Consider the following 19,878-nt stretch of genomic DNA (forward strand, 5'->3'; position numbering starts at 1 on the left):
CACCTGCACAAAGATTCTCAGCTAAAATCATACTTTTTGAGGCCTCCCAAAGGTATTATTATTTTTGGTGATTTTTTTTTTTTTTTGAGCATGGTGATGGCACCTTCATGTTTGGTGCTTTATTTCTTCAGCAGGGACAAACCCTTAGCAATTGTGGATGAAGATATAAACAGTTTCAAATGCTTGAACAAAACATTTCAGCTTCTCATTAAAAGCTGAAGATGAAGAGGAACTCTTTCCACACAAATATTAATTTAAGAGTATGCACACTTTGGGGCATACTATTTTATTCTTCATAAGATATTTTAGTTTGTTTCACAGCTGAGTTATACATGGGTCACATTTAGAGCTGCACAATATAACAAATTGTCATTGCAATGACAGTGTTTGCAAAATCACCATATTGGATGTGATATTTTGAAGGAATAATAATAGGGTAATGGTCAATAAAAATAACCAGTGATGCATGATGTTTTTAACAGATTTCAATCTTTTTTTTCCCATCATAAACTCAATATATACAATGTCTAACAATTATATTTTAATACTTAGTTATTAATTGGCGTTACCTCTATTGTTGTCATAATGTAAAAGAAATAGTTCACTGCAGTGTGAGCTGCTCTGTATTGTATACTTACACAGTCTGACCAGATGGTGGCAGAATATGTAGTAACAAGCAGAAACCGGTGAAGCCTAAGTGTAAATTTACCTTCAACATCCACACATTTGAAAGACAACCTCTTTGCAAAGCTGTCTATTGTATTAAAGAATTAAACAAATGGCAGAAGGTAACAACGATGGTGGTTCTAAATTACTTATAAAGATAAACTGAAAAAAGTAGTTTTTGGAAACCTATCCAAGATTGTGTGGTTAAAAATATCCCTTATAGCTAAACCGCAGTCATAGAATATTTCCCAAATTATCTAACTTTATGTTTTGTCAAAGTAATGATGCAACAGAAACAAAATGTTAATTTATCTCATTTAATACATCTGCATGACTCAAAACAAAGTTGTGACAAGTTGTTAATTGAAATCTGTGGTTGAAGTAACACTTTTCATTGTTATGTATAGACAAAAACTTAATATTAATCAGATGAGGCTGAAGACAATGAACATGACTGAATTGCAAACTGGAGTAAAAATATAAGCCCAGTCAGTCCTTCAATGTAAATGTAGGTTTTCATTGTGAAAAATGTGACAATCTAAAAAAAAAAACACAGCTTTGGCTAGATTTTAGATTATTGTGCATGAAGATCTAATGTTCAGACATTTTTTAAAAATTGTAAATAGCCTAAATAGCAAAAGAAATACAGTTCATGTTTGCCCTGATACAAAATTATGAGCTTATTTATTTTCAGTGTTAATATCCAAAGCACTGGAGATGATGGGAAATGGTAACTGAGATCAAATAGACCGACTGCTAAAGAAAGTGCAGATATGCTTAAGCTCGTTGTTTTCATATATTAACTCAAAGAAAGCATTAAAAACTCAGGTGTGAGCAAGAGTGCAAAAACTTGATCTTCAAAATCGTCATAAGGTTTATTTGCAGTAAAGAGGGCTTTAGGACTCCTAAAAGTGTTGAGCAAATGCATCATTCTGAATTAATCGTCTACGTTATCATTGTGCCACCAGTGCACCAATTTATCTTCTGTTTTTTATTACTGGTTTGGTTTCTGATTATAAGTATAACTACTTATTTCAATGTTTACTAGTTTGTTTTCTTTTTGTTTGTTTTTTTTCTGCATTGCTGCTTAAAAAAGGAAGGGGGCGTTCTCCGATGCACTTAGCTACTAGCAACGCCGCTTGAGACATAAAAAAAAAATAATAGTAATAATAAAATACACTTATGTTTACACAGTTGATTTACAGCCAACCATTTGATGACATCTTAGTCAGTCGCCATTTTTAAATTTCAAACAGCTTTTCTGCTTCGCTTTTCTGGCCGCCGTGTGTCAACACATCCTCTTGGCTGCTCAGCCGCCGTGTAACGGAGTGTAAATGACATTGCAGCCAGGAAAGGGGTAGTAGGATGTTAGGCTAACAACGCAGTTTACAGGCTGCTATGGGCCTTACAGTGACCTGACAGCCGAAGTCGCCAATTCCTGTTGTTCAGCCTGCATATAACGAGCGGTGAAAAGATGATACAGAGGTAAGAACCGGTTGCGTTTCGGAAGAAACAGCGTCTGCTATATATATATATATATTTAAAAAAAAGACTGTTCGAGCTACCTCGCTGCGTTAAGTTGGCGGAGGAAGACACTGAAGCTAGGTCTGAACGAGGAGGACGTTGTCTCACAACACACTGTAGCCCGCAGCTGTGATAAATAACAGCTCATTCTTAGCTGAGGATCTAAATGCACCATGTCTCCACCGTGTTAAATTAGTTTGCAGCGTCGGCAGAGCGAATGAGGCTGTGCTAGCGGGCTACTTTATTATGTGCACGAAAGGTAAGTGTGAAAAGACACCGTGGCTAAACGATGGGTCACACTGAAAAAGATAAGTTGTATGATTAGCTGAGGAACATTTTCCCTGATATTGTTGGTACTGAGATTTAGTTCAGTATTTTAGAGAATAATTAACAGTTTACAGCTGCACTCGGTGTGCTTGAAAGGCCTCCGAAAGCTGACCGTGGTCGGGCTTTTTCCTCGTCTTGGCTTCACTTAAAAATGCCTTTTGCACCTTTGGGAAAAGCTCTATTTCTCATATCAGATCACAGAAACACGTGTTAAAACTACCAAGCTGACCTTTAAGTAAAATCAACCAGACCGTTTTTTTCATATAGACCAACATGGAATGGTCAGTTTTGCTATTTGTTTTGGTATTTATTTGGAACTTGTTGGCTAAAAATTACACTCAGAAAACAACAATGATATCACATTAAGCTACTAATCAAGAGTTCTTTAGAGTGCGTCTGTTTGTGGCGGATTAACTGTTTATTTTAAAGCAAATCCTTAAACACATTGTTCTAGTTAAGAATAAAAATAGGATCAAATTCAAATGGAGGCAAACCCACTCTGTATTCTGTTTAAGTTTGCAATACTTTGCAAAAGGCATTATTACCATGTGACAGCCTGTTGTGTTTGTGATGATTTTGAGGAGGTATATGCTCTGATGGCTACATGTAGGGAAGATTTTGTTATGTAGTGCATCAAGGCAGAATCAGTCTTTCGCTCAACAAGCTCAGACTGTGCGTGGTCAGTACATCATTCAGATAACGCATATTGTCCTTTACTTGGACATCATCTTTCTCTCTGACATGACCTTCATTGCTACATCCACAGTGTTGTCGAACTCTGTAAGTCTGCACAGGATTACACTAGACTCATAAAACATGTTGAATGATCATTATCATAGATCTTCAGCAATCATTTTAAAACACTTTGTTATAAAACAACAAAAATTGCTATGGTTTGGTTAATAAAGTCCATAAGGATCATGTTCTTCCCGACAGTTTCTTACAGCACTTGGGGATCACCTGCTACTTCAACAAAAAAGGTTAACAGGCAGACAGACGTAGAATTAGCCAAATTTGAGTAGTTTATCCCAAAGTGTGAGTGCCTGCTTCCTATTTCACCACTGTTGCAGTCAACATCAGCTAGATACAGAGAGAAAAATTAAATTCTGTCGCTCTTTAGCCAGAAAGAGAGACGTTGCTTGAATAATAATATTTTTGAAGTAACCTTACTACTTGAGCACAATTTTTGCCTACTCTACCAGCTTCTCATTACTGTGCTGGAAAATTATGACTATTTAAAGTTGTATACTATATTTACAACTGGATGAACATGCACAGAAACCATTTAGATGAGAAATTCAAATATAAATAAGGGCGTTTTTGTCTCGGTTAAAAAATTGATGGTTGTCATTGTCAGCTTTTTATTTCAGGTCTTCCATCCACATCATCAGAGCTCTGGCTCAAATGCAGCGAGATAAAATCTTGTGTTTGAAAGGATTAGCTATTTGCAACTTAACTATTTGAGAACACATGTTTGATTTTTGTAAAAAAAAAAAAAAAAAAAAGGCTCACTTCTTCCATGACAGAATTATAATTCTATACGTTGTTATCTATGTAGCTCTGTTTTTATTGTTGCCTAAAGGCAAATACAGCCTTAGATAGTTGTTTTAAGCCTCAGTTTGTGTGTAGTAGACATCTCTGATGATTGCATTTAAAGGTGTTGGCTATTTGTGGTTGTAAAATTCTTGTGGTTGTAAAAGGCGCCAAGTTCTTGTCAGTTTTATTAAGATCAATCCCACGAGGTGAATAAGTGAGTCTTCTCCCTAATTCAGATTTTTATCTGACCCCTCTTGTTTTCTTCCAAGAGTTCTCAGTAATCATCTCTATCAATCTTGAAGCCTGTTGGCGTTTGCTGATGGGTCTTCAGAGAAACCTCCAAGTGAACTGTGTGATATCAATACACAAGTAGGCACTGATAGTTGAGTTACAGAATCAATGCTTCCTGCTCCTCCCTCAGAAGAATGCTCAGCTTTGGTTCAGCTTAAATACAGAGAGAATATCTTTCTGACTTTATTTCCTGTCTTCTAAATTCCATTTCCTCACCAGGTCAAAGGCAGTTTCCTGGGCTTGTGTGTTTGCTGCTGCTGAGTGACTTGAGTGTGTGAATCTGCAGATGTCGATTGATGACCGGGCTCTGGTCATAAGGCAGATGGCTGTTTAGCGAGAGCTCCTCCTTGTTCATCTGTAAGACAATTTATACCATTTGTTTGTTTCTAAAATGTGTTCAAGTGCTGGACTTTGTGCTTGCCAATAATCTATGTTCCTAAGCTTTGTATCTCATCCCTCTCTGTTCGGCAGCCAAGTTTTAGATCTGCTGACGCCAACAATGTTTTGGAAGTTTGACTTGCACACATCCTCTCATCTGGAGGCTTTGCTAGACAAGGAGGATGTCACCCTCACTGAGCTCATGGACGAGGAAGACGTGCTGCAGGAGTGCAAGGCCCAAAACAGGAGGTATATTTATCGATCCCCTATATGCATTAGCACTTTAAAGTGACTTTTAGGCCGACATTCTCTGCCTCTGCTGTCTTGAGCATATTGTTCTGTGATGGATTCACAGACTCATCCAGTTCTTCTGCCAGGACCAATGCATGCAAGAGCTAGTTCGTTTGATTACAACAGAACCCCCTGCTGGCGCAGAAGAGACCAAGCGCTTCAAGTGAGTATTTTCATGTGAAGCAGGGAAAAGCAAAGTTTTTCTGGCTGTATACAGTAATGGATTGCTTACTTGCCTCTTTATCCTAGAGTTTATTAGGGTTGAATTAAAAAAAACGTATCACACAACTAAACTTTTCACACGCATGTAAGAAGGCAAAATAGTTCAAATTAATCAGTCATATTTATTTAAACATAGCTTGTGCACTAAAGTGCTCAACGTGCTGATTGATTTTGTCTTGATTGATTTTATTTTTTTTTAAATTCAGGTATCCAAACATAGCATGTGAGCTGCTGACATGTGATGTAGGGGTGATCAATGATAAGCTTGGCAATGAGGAGCCTCTGCTAGAAAAGCTGTATGCTTTCCTGGAGCAGCCGTCCCCGCTTAACCCCCTCCTGGCCTCCTTCTTCAGCAAGACAATTGGGAATCTAATAGCACGGAAGACTGAGCAGGTAATACACACACGCCTACTGCAACAATAATGCAGATAATCATAGACAGAGATGGCTACATTCTGTGTCCTTGTGATTGAATTCAGATTGGATTTAAATGAAAATGCTCACAGGGAGATTAACCGTCACCTGGGATGGCTTTCAAGTTTTGCCGCTGTTGAAATGTGAACATCCAGATGGGCCAGCCTTCAAATTATTTTTCATTTTATAAGCCAAGATCTGCTTGGTAAATTATCCAGCAGTTCCAAAAAAAAAAAAAACTGTTGAAAAAAATGTATTTCACATGGAGATTTGTGTTTACATATTCATGTTTACATATTCATTTACTTTTGAAATCACTGTTTACTGCATTGGCTGTAAAACCTTTTCACATTTTGGCACATTTACAACCACACACTTCCTTATATCTTATTAAGATTTTATAAGATAGACCAAGTCATGTGAATACATAGTTTACAAATAAAAGTGCTTTCCATTTGTATTCAGCTCACGTGGAGCAATACCTGGCTGAAACAATTTTTTGTTGCAGTAGTGCTGGAAGTCATTTTGGATATGTCGCTTGCAACTTTGCACATCTAAACTAAGTTTTTTGTCAACCTCTGACAAGTTTTCTTGTAGCTGGTGCTAAATACAAACACTGAGTACAGTTGGGGGGAAAAAAATAAAAACTATATAGATTTTTCCTGCCATCTTGAAATCATGCAATACTTTGTTTAGGTTCTCAAGTAAAAAGTGTTTCAAAGGCTTTAACAACTGCACTATTGTGTGTTTCTTGAAAATGCAGCTTTAATGCAGCATGTTAACTTTTTATGTGCTTAGAGCAACTCTGCACATCTGTACATCATCAAAATGTTGTCACATCAGTTTGTTTGACGTCTGTGCTGTGCAGGTCATCAGTTTCCTGCGAAAAAAGGAAGGATTCCTTTCATTGGTCCTGAAGCATATAGATACGTCTGCCATGATGGATGTGCTGCTACGCCTTATCAGCTGTGTGGAGCCACCTCCACTTCGGCTCGAGACCCTCACTGTAAGCAAAGCTTCCTGTTTAATGTTTTTAATCCAAATATTCTCTGCTGTGTCATTTATTGTAATGTTTGCCCCTATTAGTGGTTGAATGAACAGAAACTGGCCCAGAGACTCATAGAGCTCATTCACCCTGAGAGAGATGAAGAGGTAGATGAGAAAAGTTGTTGTTTTTGTTGTTGGTTTTTTTTGAGTAAAAGTTAAAATAGTTTTTTAGCAGAGAAAAATGTTAAAAGGTTAATATCTTTGCCTCGTTTTTTTTTCACTTTCTTTTTTTGCTCTTTTTCTACACAGAGGCAGACAAATGCTTCTCAGACACTGTGTGACATCATTCGTCTCAGCAGAGATCAGGCCAGTCAGCTGCAAGAGATTTCCCAGCCCGACCCGCTGCTCACTGTGCTGGAATCGTAAGTCGCAGACCTTTACTCTCACTGACCCGATTGTGGCGATGATAACATGCTCCGGTGTGTCTTTACAGGCAGGAGTGTGTCGAACAGCTGCTTCAGAATATGTTTTCAGGAGAGAGGGCTGAAAGCTGCATTGTCAGTGGGATTCAAGTTCTTCTGACCCTGTTGGAGATCCGTAGGCCTGTGTAAGAGACTCTGATTTCCTTTTAAGGATTTTCAGATCTTTTCAAATGATTACTTATACTTTAATCTATCTGTACTGATTGTTTTATGTATATTTTTTATTCTGTTTTCATTTATAAATCTGTTTAAACTTCCGTTTTTATGACAGGGTGGATGGTGTCATGGATGCTCAGGGGTTTGAGAGAAGTTACACCGTTAACAGCAGCATTTTGTTGGCTATTCAACCACACCTAATTCACTTTCACCAGCTACTTCTGGAACCACCTAAGGTACAGAAACACAGAAAAGATAATTCATAGGTCATTCAGGTAACCAGAAACATTCACGCCATATATAGGATCTGAAAGTCTCTGCCATTTATGCATTTTATAGCGAGATCCCATGCTGACTACTCTGGGTGTGCTTGAGGAACCGCTGGGGAACACACGCCTGCATGTGGCCAGACTCGTGGCCTCTCTGCTTTACACCAGCTCTGCCAGCCACGCAGTCGTAGCTCAGGAGCTCTGCAGGCTCAATACCATGGATCTCCTTCTGGTGAGACACACTGTAGTTGCACAGTATTTTCAAATTGTGGAGATTAAGCATGAGCTGCTAGGAGAGTCTTGAAGTTTGATGACCTCCAGTAAAAACACGAGGCTTTTACAACTTCATGACTTATACACAAACATTTTTAATAAAAGTACCTGATCTGGTTGCTTTTATTCCTGTTCCTTCTAAATGACATGATTATCACATTTAGACTAATGTTATAAGACACTTATTTGTTGTTGTTTTGATATATAGACCCAAACAAAAACTATGGAATAAACAATTCATGAATTTAGTAGTAGTTTTTAGGTGCTTGTTGGGCAGAATGTTATGACTTCAGCATCATGGTTCAAATGTGCCACAGTTAAATACTTTGTATCAGTGAATTAATTTGTGTCTGCGATAATTTAAATAGAAATGAAAAAGGTTCATTCAGTTAATAAAAAATAAGTATCGAGAATTATTTCGTTGTGTTAATATATTAAAAAGTATAATTAAACAAAGGCAGGTGTTTTTGTAATGTGTAAAATATCTGCCATTTTCAGGACTTATTCTTTAAGTACAACTGGAACAACTTCCTGCACCTTCAAGCGGAGCTTTGTGTTGCTGCCATCGTCCGGCCGTGTGCCCATGAAATGAGACTGCAGCCCGGCTTCAGTTCCCAGGATAAGTCCATGCCTTCTCCAGACGCACCTCAAGAGCAGAATACAAGTGAGGCCCCAACCTCTGAACCGTCAGTCACCTCCGACAACTCTGCCCACAACTTAATGGTGACTCATGTAGGTCTCTTTGTTTCCAGATGCCTTTTAGTCAACCTAAATGACATGACCTTTTTTTGTTGAGTTTTATTACCTAAATGTTTCTTTCTCTTGAAAGTTGTTCCAACACTGCCACCTTGTCCAGAGGATTCTGGAGGCTTGGGAGGAGAATGATAAAATCCAGTAAGGACCTTTGGCATCGTAATCGAATTTTGCAGCACGAGCATAAAACCAGATTTTAAAAGTATAATGTGTTCGGTCAGGTCAGAAGGCGGCATGAGAAGAGGATACATGGGACATTTGACAAGGATTGCCAACACTGTGGTGCACAACCTGGAAAAAGGCCCAGTTCACACTCAAATCGGTAACCTTATCACAGGTACGATTGATAGTAATGCAAACAAAGCTTTAATTGTAAACATTCATGCAGAAATGTTAAAATTATTTGTTCTGTTGGTTGCAGAGCTGCCAGAGGACTACAGAGGGCGCTGGGAAACCTTTGTGGAACACACACTGTCAGAAACCAATAGAAAAAACACCATAGACCTGGTAAGTTCGGCAGTATGTAGTAGTTGTTTTGGTAACGCTTTATTTGAAGGGGTGTACATAAGACTGACATGACGCTGTCATAAACATGACATAACACCTGTCATGAACATGAAGAAGTCTTTATGAATGTTTATGACAGTTGTCATGAAGTGTCATTCGGTAAATAATGATACTTTTAATGCAAAGGTGCGCTAAAAGTTGCATTGAAAGTCCATTAAAAATGCCAACTTTTTATTCAATTATCATAATTTACAAAATCATGCAAAGTTGGCACTTTTCATGTCAACTGTCATCAACATTCATAAAGACTTCTTCATGTTCATGACAGGTGTTCTGTCATGTTTATGACAGTGTCATGTCAGTCTTATGTACATCCCTTCAAATAAAGTGTTACCGTTGTTTTTATTCAAATGCAGAAAGTTAAATTATCCATGCTGATGCGTTTAGGTTGGAACCGGAAACCCTCGATCTTCTTCAGAGGATGACATGGAGAGCCCCTTCCCTAAAGAGCTCACAATGCAGCAGGTATACATGCTGACTAAATATTCTGTTTTTGTTTCATAATCCATTGTGCTCTGACTGTTGCGGTTTTGTCTTTAAGGCCTTTTCAGACTATCAGATCCAGCAGATGACGGCTAACTTTGTAGATCAGTTTGGCTTTAATGACGATGAGTTCACGGATCATGACGACAACATTGGGTAAATGAACTGACGCCTGTTCTCTTTGCTCCAATCAGCTCAGAAGTTTCTGTGCTGACTGGGTGATTCTTTATCGTTTCAGTGCAACGTTTGACCGAATTGCTGAGATCAATATCAACATTGATGTGGGCTATGACGGTGTGAGTGTATTTATATCGTTCATACCTTTTGATCTTTCTTGCATTTTTTTTTTTGTTTGTTTTCAAACTTCTTGGGATCAAAGAAGTTTGATCCCAAACTTCTTTGGAATCAAAGAAGTTTGGGATCAAACTTCTTTGATCCCAAAGAAGTTTGATCTTTCAGTATCATTGAAAATGATTCAGTACAGTATCATTTTCAATGATACTGTATTGAAAATGTAGCCCTATTTTTTGCAGGCCAACACAGCTGTGTTTGAGGCGTGTTCTAAGGAAAGGATTCAACCTTTTGATGATGATGAAGAAGACATATGGGAGGAAAAAGAAATCAACTATGCAACACAAACAAAGTCAAGAAACAGGTTGACAGAATCCTCTATTAATTTCAGTACAATGCTTGATATTTGCATTCCCTTAGCCGCAAACATCATAGTGTTTTATAATGGTTAAATAAGATGTGTATAAATTTTGAGTGGAAGAAAAAATGATGCAAAACACTGTGTGGTAGAAAACTGATTCTAAATTTATATTTGCAAACAAAGATAAAAAAACTTGCATATTTTTTTGACTCCAGTTATTTGCTATTTTGTGGCGATGAATCACATAAAATTCACTCAAAATACATTGAAGTTTGTTGTCGTAAACTTACAAAATAGCAAAACCTTCAAATACTTTATTCTAAATACGAAATTTCTGCATTAGCTTGCATAGACATATTAAAGTATGTAGTTTTGTTTTTGACAAGGTTCGGTGGCTCCCCTTCCTCCCAAAGCCAAGCAGCCAGTCAGACGTGTGAGAGGACAGCAGCTTCCAGCACCGACGCTCCTGACAGACCTGCAGACTCTGATTCTGAGGAGGAAGACAATAAAGATGAATTTGATCCGTTTTCAAGCCAGGGCCAGACATGTGCACCTCCAAGTAAGATATATGTACATGTTGCAACATTTGTACAGTATACCATAGTATCAGAGTTGGTGTCTTTTACTCTTTTTTTTTTTTTTTTTGTTAGGTTCTGACTGGGTTGCAGACTTTGGAGAGGTGAACTCCACAGCTCCTGCGGCTGGAGCAGCGTTTTCCCCCTGGGACGCTCCGGTCTCCCAGCCAGCTGCAACAGAGACGGAAGATAAAGGGTGGGCCAAGTTCACAGATTTTCAACCTTTCTGTTGGTGAGTTTCCTTAGTTTAAAATATATTTGAAGTAATTTCTTTTTTAAAAATGCCTTCATTTTGCTTGTCACCTGTACTGAATTATTAATTTTACCTTAGCCTTTAAATCTGAGAAAATATTGTATGTCATTAATTTTGGTAAGTTAGAATAATCTAATTTCAACAATCTTTTTGCAATATCACAAACTGACACCTGGGTACCGGCGGGCGAAACGGCATGCGGCTCGGGTTGTCGCTGAGGCAAAAACTCGGGCGTGGGAGGAGTTTGGAGAGGCCATGGAGACAGACTTCCGTACGGCTTCGAGGCGATTCTGGTCCACCATCCGGCGTCTCAGGAGGGGGAAGCAGTGCAGCACCAACACTGTTTATAGTGGGGATGGTGCGCTGCTGACCTCAACTCGGGACGTTGTGGGCCGGTGGGCGGAATACTTTGAAGACCTCCTCAATCCCACCAACATGCCTTCTGTTGAGGAAGCTGAGCATGGGGACTCTGGGCTGGGCTCTCCAATCTCTGGGGACGAGGTCGCCGAGGTGGTCAAAAAGCTCCTCGGTGGCAGGGCCCCGGGGGTGGATGAGATCCGCCCGGAGTTCCTTAAGGCTCTGGATGTTGCGGGGTTGTGTTGGCTAACGCGACTCTGCAATATCGCATGGACATCGGGGGCAGTTCCCCTGGACTGGCAGACTGGGGTGGTGGTCCCCCTGTTTAAAAAGGGGGACCGGAGGGTGTGCTCCAATTACAGGGGGATCACACTCTTAAGCCTCCCTGGTAAGGTCTATTCAGGGGTCCTGGAGAGGAGGGTTCGTCGGATAGTCGAACCTCGGATTCAGGAAGAGCAGTGTGTGTTTCGTCCTGGTCGTGGAACACTGGACCAGCTCTACACCCTCAGCAGGGTCCTGGAGGGTGCATGGGAGTTCGCCCAACCAGTCTACATGTGTTTTGTGGACTTGGAGAAGGCGTTCGACCGTGTCCCTCGGGGGGCCCTGTGGGGGTACTCCGGGAGTATGGGGTACCGGGCCCTTTGATACGGGCTGTCAGGTCCCTGTATGACCGGTGTCAGAGTCTGGTCCGCATTGCCGGCAGTAAGTCGGGCTCGTTTCCGGTGAGAGTTGGACTCCGCCAAGGCTGCCCTTTGTCACCGATTCTGTTCATTACTTTTATGGACAGAATTTCTAGGCGCAGCCGAGGTGTTGAGGGGATCCGTTTTGGTGGCCTTAGGATCGCATCTCTGCTTTTTGCGGATGATGTGGTCCTGTTGGCTTCATCGGAACGTGATCTGCAGCTCTCACTGGAGCGGTTCGCAGCCGAGTGTGAAGCGGCCGGGATGAGGCTCAGTGCCTCCAAATCCGAGGCCATGGTCTTGAGCCGGAAAGGGTAGAGTGCCTTCTCCGGGTCAGGGGGGTCGTCCTGCCTCAAGTGGAGGAGTTTAAGTATCTGGGGATCTTGTTCACGAATGAGGGAAGAAGGGAGCGGGAGATCGACAGGCGAATTGGGGCAGCGTCTACTGTGAAGCGGGCGCTGTACCGGTCCGTCGTGGTGAAGAGAGAGCTGAGCCAAAAAGCGAAGCTCTCGATTTACCGGTCGATCTACGTTCCCACCCTCATCTATGGTCATGAGCTTTGGGTCATGACCGAAAGAACGAGATCACGGGTACAAGCGGCCGAAATGGGTTTCCTCCGCAGGGTGGCTGGGCTCTCCCTTAGAGATAGGGTGAGAAGCTCGGTCATCCGGGAGGGACTCAGAGTAGAGCCGCTGCTCCTCCACGTCGAGAGGAGCCAGTTGAGGTGGCTCGGGCATCTGGTAAGGATGCTTCCTGGACGCCTCCCTGGTGAGGTGTTCCGGGCACGTCCCACCGGGAGGAGGCCTCGGGGAAGACCCAGGACACGCTGGAGGGATTACGTCTCTCGGCTGGCCTGGGAACGCCTTGGGATTCCCCCGGAGGAGCTGGAAGAAGTGGCTGGGGAGAGGGAAGTCTGGGCCTCCCTTCTGAAGCTGCTGCCCCCGCGACCCGACCCCGGATGAAGGTGAAGATGGATGGATGGATGGACAAACTGACACCAATAATATTAGTTCCCTCACATTACTGATAACTGATTTGTCTTTTCATCTATTGGTATTCAGAAAATTTTGCTGTTAAAAAAATGTACTTTCCTTTACAAATATATGCACTGCAACAAGGTTATGAAGGACACAAATTGACTCTGAATTTTAAATTTTGTCTGACTTATCATGCATGTATGTTAGGCTTTTATGTTTGTATGATTAAATGTCCAGCAGCTCTGAAACGGGCCCCAGAAGCAGCTCTCCTGTGGACTCAGACCTGAGCAGTTCAGACAGCACCAAACCAAACCCCAACCGTGAGTTGATGCAGAATGGCTGTTCAAATGATAAATTGAGTTATATAATCCCTGACAGGTACTTGGCATGTGCAGCACTTTTTACAGCTTTGCACTTACTGGCTCCAGCATTACAGCATCTTAAGAACCATTTGCACAACCACAAAGCATCATGCATACACCAATGCATGATGCTAAGAACTTAAGAAACTTCAGCAGCTCTTTACTGATTGCTACATGCTCCGAAAACCTGCTGTTACTCTGCAGTTGTGGCCAAAGGTCTAGAGATTGACAAAAATGTTTTATACTTTTATGAAAGAAAGATCAAACCATCCTTCAGGAGCGATAAACCACACTCGTTTTACAACATGATGAAGCATGTGGATGCCATGCATTGGTTGATGCCATGTAGTTTTATCTGAATTATGTTAACTGTGTTTTTTTTTTTGTTTTGTTTTGTTTTAAATGACAATCTTAGTTTAAGACAGACTTTTTTTCTTTTTTTGTCTTTCCTACGCAGCATGTGTGTGGAGTGCTTGTGTGGCAAGAAAAGCTCCTCTTGTGGCATCGGACAGTTCCTCCTCCAGCAACTCAGACAGCGATGAAGAGGAAGGAAAGACAGAGTCCACTTCCAATGAGACGGTTACCACGGAGACCATCACCACAGGTGCAGGGAAGGAGACTATCCGACTGACTGTGGATGCCAAAAATGAGAGGGCAGTCTTCACGAGGTACTCATTCTCACGCACAGAGAACAAGCAGCTGCTCTGTCTGGTGTGTCCACCTTGTCTTGCTGTTTTCCACCCGGAGACGTTTTTTGCGCTCTATTCTAAAATTTCTTTTCTTCACAATTTTTACCTCTTCATCCTCCCTGTTATCATTCTCCTACCTTGTGTCCCCTCCTTTCTCGTGTCCCCTTCGTTCCAGAGTTTTCCGACCTGCATTCAAACGGTATGTTGCACTGTAGGTGCCTGTGCAACGTATGGAATGTCGTCCTGATGGATTTAAAATGCTCTTATTTGCTCGTCGCATTTCCCAGGACGTGGAGTGATATTTCCATTTTGCCATTCTTGTTAATTCTAACTCACACAGAACATGCACTAACCTACGACCTTTTATCCAGGACACTTCTTATTTGAGGATTTCTCCAGAACATGAAGCTTACTGCTGGAAGAGATTATGAGATTGTATTCGACTTATGAACTTTGTGTTTTTTGTGTAGAGCTGCATACAACTAACAGTCTGTCAGATAGCATGCTATCAGCAAAGTGCCACCATTTCAGTTGATTGACATTCTAACAGATTGGTTCATTAGGAAATGACTAACAGTGCACCAAAGAGCATGCTACAGTTCATTAGATGCTACTTTAAACTAAAGAACATCAACACACACCCTCTCCTAGCTGACTTACTGATTATTTTGAGCCCTGTGTGTGTTGCAGAATCACTTTGGTGGATGTACGGGTTGCTATGAGCGCATTAGAGACAAATTCCCAGAGAAGATGATAAATGCATTCACAACCCTTAAACTTTTCCATATTTTTTGAGATCACAATGGCAAACCTTGATATATTTTATGTGATGGACTAACAAAATAGTGCATTATTGTGAATCAAAAGAAATTGCATGTTTTTTACATTACATGGATTGAGTTCTTACAAAATCTCAATCCAAGCAGTGTAGCAAACCTTCAAAGACACATGCATCCATCTAAACAGTTGATGTCCTTCTTGATGTGTAAATATGGCAGGAAAAAAAAAATCAGATAGTCTTTCTGGTATAACTGCTCCAAAAGATGCTTTTGCAAAATATTGTTTTTTAGATGCATTGAATCAATGGCACAGCGTACTTTTAGTTTTTGCTTTTTAGTTATAAAAATTCAGTAAGCTGTGTATCATTTTCTTTCCACGTCACAATTTACACACTGCTTTTGTTAATGTCTGTCACATTAAATCCCAATAAAGCACCTTTAAGTTTTATGGTTTTTAAATGGGGGGGAAAATAAAAAAGATGAGGAGATATTAATACTTTATGTCACTGTAAGCCGAGGGGGAAAAAGTAAAAAAAATATAGGTATAAGAGACTTTCTTGACAGAGTTTTGATTATTTTTATTTTTTTTTTTATTTCACCTACACACTGTTTTGTTGTTTTTCAGTGAAGGAGAAAAGGTGCCTATAGATGGACTATCAATCAAGGACAAAGACAAAGAAGATGAAAAAGAAAAGAAACATGGAAACAGCTCTAGCACAGTTACCGCCAGTCCAACCAACCAGTCTGCCGCGGTCACACAGTGAGTGTTTGCTCTTTGATTGGGTGTTCAGTATACACATTTCTCAGGGAGAGGTGAGATCAACAAACACAAGGTTACATTCTGTTAAATGCAGAAGGAGTAGAGCCGCTGTCTGTCTGTCATGCCAGTCAGTTTTATCTCGATGTGGTGGTATATCAACCTGACTCATCCTTGTCTCTTCTTGATAGGCTATTAAAAACATTAACACAGTAATTAAAAAAAACAATCAGTGGTAATATTAATCAGTTCATAGTCTTGAGTCCTGATCTGTGCTTTGTTCTGATGTTGGAAATTTGGCTTTGAGGTATTTGTCATCTGGAATAAATATGAACAATATTTGAATGAATCCTTATATCTAATGAAAGCTTTTAGCATTTTATCAGCATCTACACCAAGTCTGTGGTCACGGCAGCAGCCAGCAGCCGTCCTCTCTGTTTGAAACCAGCTTCTATCATGTTGTGCAAAACGATTTGTGCTGCTCAGTGAAACTCAGCAATGCACCGATCTGTGGGAACACGGTCCTTCAGAAATAGGAGTGGTGCATAGTTCCATAATCGGTAATTGATTGTCTTAATGGATGAATTATTGTGTGTAATTTAATCACTTCGGTCTGGCCACATTTCTTGGCTGCATTTTCTTTACCATGAAGAAGAAATTATTGTACTTATAACATGGCCCTTTCAAAAGTAAAAGCTTAACTTAGCATGTTGTCTTAAAATGTGGAACATTAAAAAATCATATTTCCTAAAATGATTTTGTAAGTTAACTGTAATATGTTGGACAGATTCACATGATTAAATTGTAAGTTTCTTAACTTCCATAAAAACCCTGCCATTCTACAAACAGTGTGAGATCTTGATCTTATTTTAATCCCAGTTCAATTTGACCTCCTGACCCATATTGTTGTGAAAAGTCAAGCAATTTGTTTTCTTTGTTTACACACAAAGGTTGATGCAAACCCTGATCTGCCTGTTGTTCCCATTGTAAAGACAAAGTGAACACGTTGCTTAAATAGATTAGATTTTCAAATGTCATTATGTCACTATAACAAAATTGCAGTGGTTCCCTCTGTGTTAAAGAACAATTGAAAATAATAGTATTAGGGTTTTTTTTTTATTTAATCAGAAACATACCTATTTATGGTTAATGCACATTTTTTGCCATGTTTTGGATCTGATCGGACCGAAGTAACCAAAGCGAATTATTGGAATGTGTGTGCCTCCTGATGTTAGTAGGAGTAATGACAAGTATTGACACAATAGTTAAGCGTGTCATTACTTTGCTCAGCCTCCCTGTTTAATTTATTGATTAATTAAAAGAACTGGTCTCTTTGCAAAGCAATTTTATTCCACACTACAGATAAAAAAATAAAATTTCATTCATTTTTTTCCCTCTTCTTGTTGGTGCAAAGTTTCAGCAGTTTAAATGTTTCTTTTTTGGAACTGACATGTTGTAAGCCAGGAGCACATTAGAAAAAATATCTTCAAATTCATGTTCTCTCTGCTTTTTGCATTACAGAGAGATGCAGTCCCCAGCTAATGGACCGGCCTAGCACCGCAGCACAGGCCCACTTTTCCCACTTCTTTTTGTTCAACGCGCAGCCATGCCCCCTTTTTTGCTTCCGGTTAGCCGAACCCCAATGCCCTTTTGTTGTCTGAAGACATGTAAGTGAATAAAGATCGTCTGTTCTGGGGTCAAACAGCACTTATGCTGGAAAGTAGACATCCACACATGGGTAGTATTGATGTCTCATATGCGCCTTCATGACATAATTACAACTAAAGAGCTTCGAGGAGGCAACCTGGGTACTGTAGAGCATTTCATTGTGCCAGGCAGCCAAATTCAACTTCTTTTAACTCAGAATCTTAGATTATTTGGTTCTGTCTATTTGTTGCTCTTGCAATCAAGCCACAATGATTGTTTTTGTTTTCTAGCACAGGATTTTGACTGTTTACACTTTAGTAATGAGAGCTGCATTGTAATAATCAGCCAAGATACTTGGCTAGTTGCCAGTTTAACCACCTCTGACTTTAGAAAATTAAGCGCAGACATTTTATTATAAGAAATGTAATTTTTTTTTTTTTTTGTTTTTTTTTTTTTTTGCTGCTTCAATTGTTCTCAGTCTGTTTTCATTAGCCGTAATCACTTGAGAAAGAAATGGTCTTTGCATTTAGAGTATTGGAGTTTGAGAGAATCACGATTCAATTCTGAAAAACCCATAATTTAGAAGTGTGTGTGTATGTGTGCGTGCGTGCGCGTGTGTGTGTGTGTGCTTTGCATACATGTGTCTGTAGCCATGTGTTTGTGTGTGTGTCGAGCTCTGTCTGTTACAGAGCGTAATCTCAGGTTTAAGGAGAGGTATGCGGATACAAAGAAAGCACACCTGTGTAACACACACTTACACACAGTTCCATACACACATGTATCAACAACCATATCCACCAACACATGCAAAAAAAAAAAGAAAAAGCAAAACAAAAAAAAGAACACACGGTGATGATGTGCACATACCCGTTCATGCCACCCTTCAGAGGTGTTTCAATGTAATATTGTGAATTTTGAACCTGTATTAGGTTGTGGCTATTCTTGGTATTATGTAAACGTAACATAAATGTAAACATTATATATAAACATTATTATATCTATTTTTGGAATAAATCCGGTGTATGGAAATGAGGTTGTTTTGCAGGTTGCAGTATGCGCGAGTGTATTTATGTGTGTGTGTTCTGTTGAAAGGCAATAATGACGTCTGTTTTTTGTTGACGGGCCAGCATCAGTTCCTGTTTCTTTGCTACTTGCTTCCTATATAGAAGCATAGGACTGAGCATGATGTGAATGCATGCCGGTAGTCTGCAGGATGTCTTCCGCAAAAATCTTACATAAAAGATGATTCTGGTTATTTACAACTCAAGTTTGTTTTTTTTTTTGTTTTTTTTTATTATCATTTCTCAACTTGAAAGATTTATATAGAGTGGAAAATGAGTTATTCGGAACTCGAAAACAACAAAGTATTATTTGTGCCGCTTTTCCCTAGTTTAAGTTTTTTGTGTGTGGCTATTTTACTAAAAATAAGGTTTTGATCTTGTCTGTCATTTGCCATTTAGTTATTTTGTAATATTGAAATATTGCCTTCTTTAGCAGGACATTTCATTCCCATCGCTGGGTGTCTCGAATCCCTTTTAACAACTCGCAACTTAAAATAGATTTTAGATTTTATAGTTCAAAATAATTAATATTTTTGGTTTTCTTTCATCGTGTATCATAGGTAGCCAATGAGTAAACCCCCAGAAAAATACAATGGTGTTGTGTAAGTTTTCATAAATTGATGAGATTTGAACATATTTTTTTCACACTTATCCAAATATTTCTTCCAAAAACTTGCAACAAAAAGTAAACTTATTTGTCATGGCTTAAATACATGAGTTGTAATTTCTGATACAGAGTTGTAGTATAAAAAGACAAAATTACAATGCGTCTGTTCAAAACAGGAATTTGAATTGATAATGAAGCAAAGTGAGGTGGAGTAGATGTCTGAGTTTCTTGAAAGCCTTACGAGTGTAACATGTTTTTGATCAATCGGATATATAAAATTATTCCTCGATGAAGAGAACCGGGGGTGTCTCAGTGTAATTGTTTTATCTCAAAAACAGTTCTTTTAAGATGAGCTCCAGTCCAATGCTTGATAAAACCTTTATAAAATTAATACAAAAACTTGACCTGAGTCGTTATAAACCAGAATAATTCCTTCAGTTTTTTTTTTGTTTTTCCTCTTTCTCAGGGTAGAAGTTGACTTTAATTGCATAAATGTCTCTTGAGTCATTGCTATATTTATTTTTGAAAAAAAAAAAAATAAATCACTTTTTTAAGGGACATGCCTGAGTTGTACTTGAGTTGCCACCTTGTTATTCCTTTCTCAGAGGCAGGGGCAGTTGGACTTGAAAAAGCAAACCATGTAGATACTGTAGTTTTTTTGTTGTTTAGTTTTTCTTTTCTTTTTTTCCTTCATTGCTCTCTGCCAAAGTGCGTCTTCCCTCCAGTGGCATAGCTGAGCCTCATATCTGCTTTCTTGCAGTGGTCTTTCACATCTAGATTTATCAAATGCAGCCTCTTTTTGATCCTCCCTCTGTGTTCCCCTCTCCCCCTCCAAAGTCATATGGTGTATAGTTAAGAGCAAA

The 19,878-nt window shown here is 39.6% G+C and overlaps 1 protein-coding gene across 4 annotated transcripts; it reads left to right on the forward strand.

Moving 5' to 3' along the window:
• The first annotated feature begins 1,779 nt into the window (after positions 1-1,779).
• On the forward strand, positions 1,780-19,536 carry ppp6r2b (protein phosphatase 6, regulatory subunit 2b). 4 transcript variants are annotated; one of them, XM_008412443.3, is made up of 26 exons: positions 1,780-2,151; positions 4,564-4,701; positions 4,816-4,971; positions 5,078-5,176; positions 5,442-5,628; positions 6,518-6,655; positions 6,736-6,801; positions 6,946-7,058; positions 7,130-7,243; positions 7,390-7,510; positions 7,614-7,775; positions 8,315-8,548; positions 8,646-8,710; positions 8,791-8,906; positions 8,991-9,076; positions 9,524-9,601; positions 9,678-9,775; positions 9,858-9,915; positions 10,153-10,274; positions 10,658-10,830; positions 10,922-11,078; positions 13,351-13,433; positions 13,933-14,143; positions 14,340-14,363; positions 15,569-15,703; positions 17,222-19,536. In XM_008412443.3, the coding sequence occupies exons 3-26, from the start codon at positions 4,844-4,846 to the stop codon at positions 17,253-17,255; spliced, it is 2,802 nt and encodes a 933-aa protein (XP_008410665.2). In that variant the 5' UTR covers positions 1,780-2,151; positions 4,564-4,701; positions 4,816-4,843; the 3' UTR covers positions 17,256-19,536. The 4 variants fall into 4 exon arrangements, with proteins under 4 accessions (XP_008410665.2, XP_008410667.2, XP_017160834.2 ...); XM_008412445.3 differs by having other exon boundaries at positions 1,781-2,151; positions 13,354-13,433; XM_008412444.3 differs by lacking the exon at positions 1,780-2,151 and adding an exon at positions 2,239-2,449.
• Positions 19,537-19,878: the final 342 nt, after the last annotated feature.

This window comes from Poecilia reticulata, chromosome 6, assembly GCF_904066995.2.
Source record: "Poecilia reticulata chromosome 6, P_reticulata-male-v2, whole genome shotgun sequence".
Classification (NCBI taxonomy): Eukaryota; Metazoa; Chordata; class Actinopteri; order Cyprinodontiformes; family Poeciliidae; genus Poecilia; species Poecilia reticulata.

What these genes read in the sequence shown, in the direction of transcription:
- ppp6r2b (XM_008412443.3), top strand. Translation starts at nt 4,844, where the DNA reads ATGTTTTGGAAGTTTGACTTGCACACATCCTCTCATCTGGAGGCTTTG. An exon ending in GAAGAGACCAAGCGCTTCAA is followed by an intron (nt 5,177 to 5,441) that starts GTGAGTATTTTC and finishes TTTTAAATTCAG; the next exon opens with GTATCCAAACATAGCATGTG. An exon ending in AATCGGTAACCTTATCACAG is followed by an intron (nt 8,907 to 8,990) that starts GTACGATTGATA and finishes TGTTGGTTGCAG; the next exon opens with AGCTGCCAGAGGACTACAGA.